General features: G+C 38.8%; 1 protein-coding gene across 5 annotated transcripts in view; it reads right to left on the reverse strand.

Annotated features, from left to right (window-relative positions):
• The window catches only part of LOC123505534 (myosin heavy chain, non-muscle-like), a 186142-nt gene that overhangs the window by 53460 nt on the left and 130182 nt on the right, over positions 1-2500 (reverse strand). For all 5 annotated transcript variants that reach the window (XM_045256957.1, XM_045256956.1, XM_045256953.1 and 2 more), the window contains one exon: positions 1806-1898. In XM_045256957.1, the coding sequence (XP_045112892.1) occupies positions 1806-1898 (93 nt within the window). The remainder of the gene's footprint in view (positions 1-1805; positions 1899-2500) is intronic.

Below are 2500 nucleotides of genomic sequence, written 5' to 3' on the forward strand. Positions count from 1 at the left end.
ATGCATGATTACAGAGAATATCAGTTAGTCAGTCACTAATGGAGATTGACCCACAAAAGACGCCTACTCTATTCAGCCTCTTTTTCACACTTAAGTTTGTATTAATTTTTGTTGTGTTTGTCATGATTCCTCTTGAAGAATTTCCGAACATCCGCCAGGGAGAGTCTGTCATATGGTCTGTCTATGGTGATGACCTGCAGTGAGGAAGGCATCGAGGTTTTCGGCTTCATCAAAAACGAAGATTTCAACGTCTCTTCACTTTTCTTCATACAGCCCATCAAGAGCCTCACTGTGAATCTCTAGACAACCACACTTTGCTCACACTCCGTCAGCCTGCCTTCATCTTTCCACAAAAAACTGCTGTCCGCTGCGGGACGAAAGTTTGAGAGGGAAGTGGACGTCCTACTGTCGATGGACCAGATGAAGGCAAACTGATTGAGTGTGGGATAAAAGCGGATGTTGATGGGAGTTGTTTGTAGATGGGTGCTGAGGAGGCGGAGAGGTCTTTGACATTGATGAAACTGAAGACCACGCAGCCTTCCCAGAGCTTGTATTTAGCGGAGAGAGTCATCCTGACGGACTCTTCCTGGTGGCTATAAGGAAAGTTTGAAAAAGAAAATTCTATAAGCATAAACACCAACTAGAGTGTGGAAAACATCCTGAAGAGTGAACGCCTGTACCAGGAATCTCTGCTTATTCTAAATTAAGTGAAGGCCAGGTTTCCCTTGCTCACAAAACTGACAGCCGTCATCCTCCATGACAGCTGCTGCTTTACGGAAATAACCTGCCTCGTGTAAAAAGGAACGAGTTAATAAATAAAGGAATAAACGTATAAATAGATGAATACATCAACAAATATATGAGTGAATGAAAAAAATATGCAAGTGAGTAAGTGTACAAATGTAGAAAAAAAGCGAGTGCATGCAACTCATAAATATTGAGAACAGAATGTGGAGAAGAAAACGCCGATAATAATGATAACTATAACAGTGATAGTGATGATGATGATGATGATGAAATGATGAGGATACTAACTATGATTATGATAATGATAGTGATGCCATTGATCATATTCAGCTTCCAAAAGGTTTCTGAGTCCCGCCTTGGACCGCCTGTCAGACTGAGCCTCCCGCCTGGCCGCACACGGGGGGAGCACAGCGCAGGATGGCGTGGTGTTCGGGCTCAACACTGCTCAAGAACTTGCAGCCCCACCAACACCAGCGCTGACCCAGACACTCTCCGTCCACATTTTACATCTCAATCATTTCGCCATCTTACATTCTGCATGTCAACAAACTTATCAACCTGTTTAGTATTGTGCGAGTAAGTTTCTCTGGTGTGAGGGACAGACTAAGGCCCACACATGAGTGATCCTTTCAATAATGACGGTCATCTGTCTCTCTGTGCTTCACCTGCTGTAGATGGCTCCGTTAACAATGTGGCTAGAGATAAAATACTTTAACACACAAAAGTACAAAATAATATTTCTAAAACAAAACAAAGATACAAACGTCAACATATAATATCAACCTTCATCCGACATAAACAAAAAATAAATAAAACATAAATAAATAAATAAAATTCCCTAATACAACCACTACAATCACCACCACCATCACCACCACCACTACCACTAATGGCATTTGCAGTAAAAGGACAAATAAGTAAGTAAATCATAAGCATAACTAAACCAAAAACACTCTAATACTGATTTGCACTTTTCCTTAACAATACGTGATAATTCCTCCATATTTCCATCCATATAACTCATCTTTTCTCCACCTTGCATACTGTTCAACACTCACGTTGGCCATGGGGACGATCTCGTTGTTGTTGTTCATGGCGCCGGTCTTCTCAAAAGAGGCGATCTGCGGGGAGCGAGGGTACACTGGCGGCCCCTGCGAGGAGAGAAGAAAAGCGCCACATTGGTTGAAATAATTCTGCTGCATTACACGAGAGAGAGAGAGAGAGAGAGAGAGAGAGAGAGAGAGAGAGAGAGAGAGAGAGAGAGAGAGAGAGAGAGAGAGAGAGAGAGAGAGAGAGAGAGAGAGAGAGAGAGAGAGAGAGAGAGAGAGAGAGAGAGTTATTAAAGATAAAATAGCGCGTAATAAACATATGTATATAGTTATGAATATATGAGTATCCCAAGAATATAAAGAGCAAAACATTAACTACTGGTTTAATATGCTATGGTCAGTAAGTTCTTATTACTGCACTAGCGAAAATCCGACTTCGGTTCGATTTTTGTCCCAATTTTTCAAAGGATTGAGGAAAAACTTTCATCGGTAGGCTAATTGAGAACACTTACAGTAAATGTTAAAAAAAGACGAGTCGCTTATATATATATATATATATATATATATATATATATATATATATATATATATATATATATATATATATATATATATATATATATATATATATATATATATATATATATATATATATATATATATATATATATATATATATATATATATATATATATATATATATA

The sequence above is a fragment of the Portunus trituberculatus genome, chromosome 18 (genome assembly GCF_017591435.1).
Source record: "Portunus trituberculatus isolate SZX2019 chromosome 18, ASM1759143v1, whole genome shotgun sequence".
Taxonomy (NCBI): domain Eukaryota; kingdom Metazoa; phylum Arthropoda; class Malacostraca; order Decapoda; family Portunidae; genus Portunus; species Portunus trituberculatus.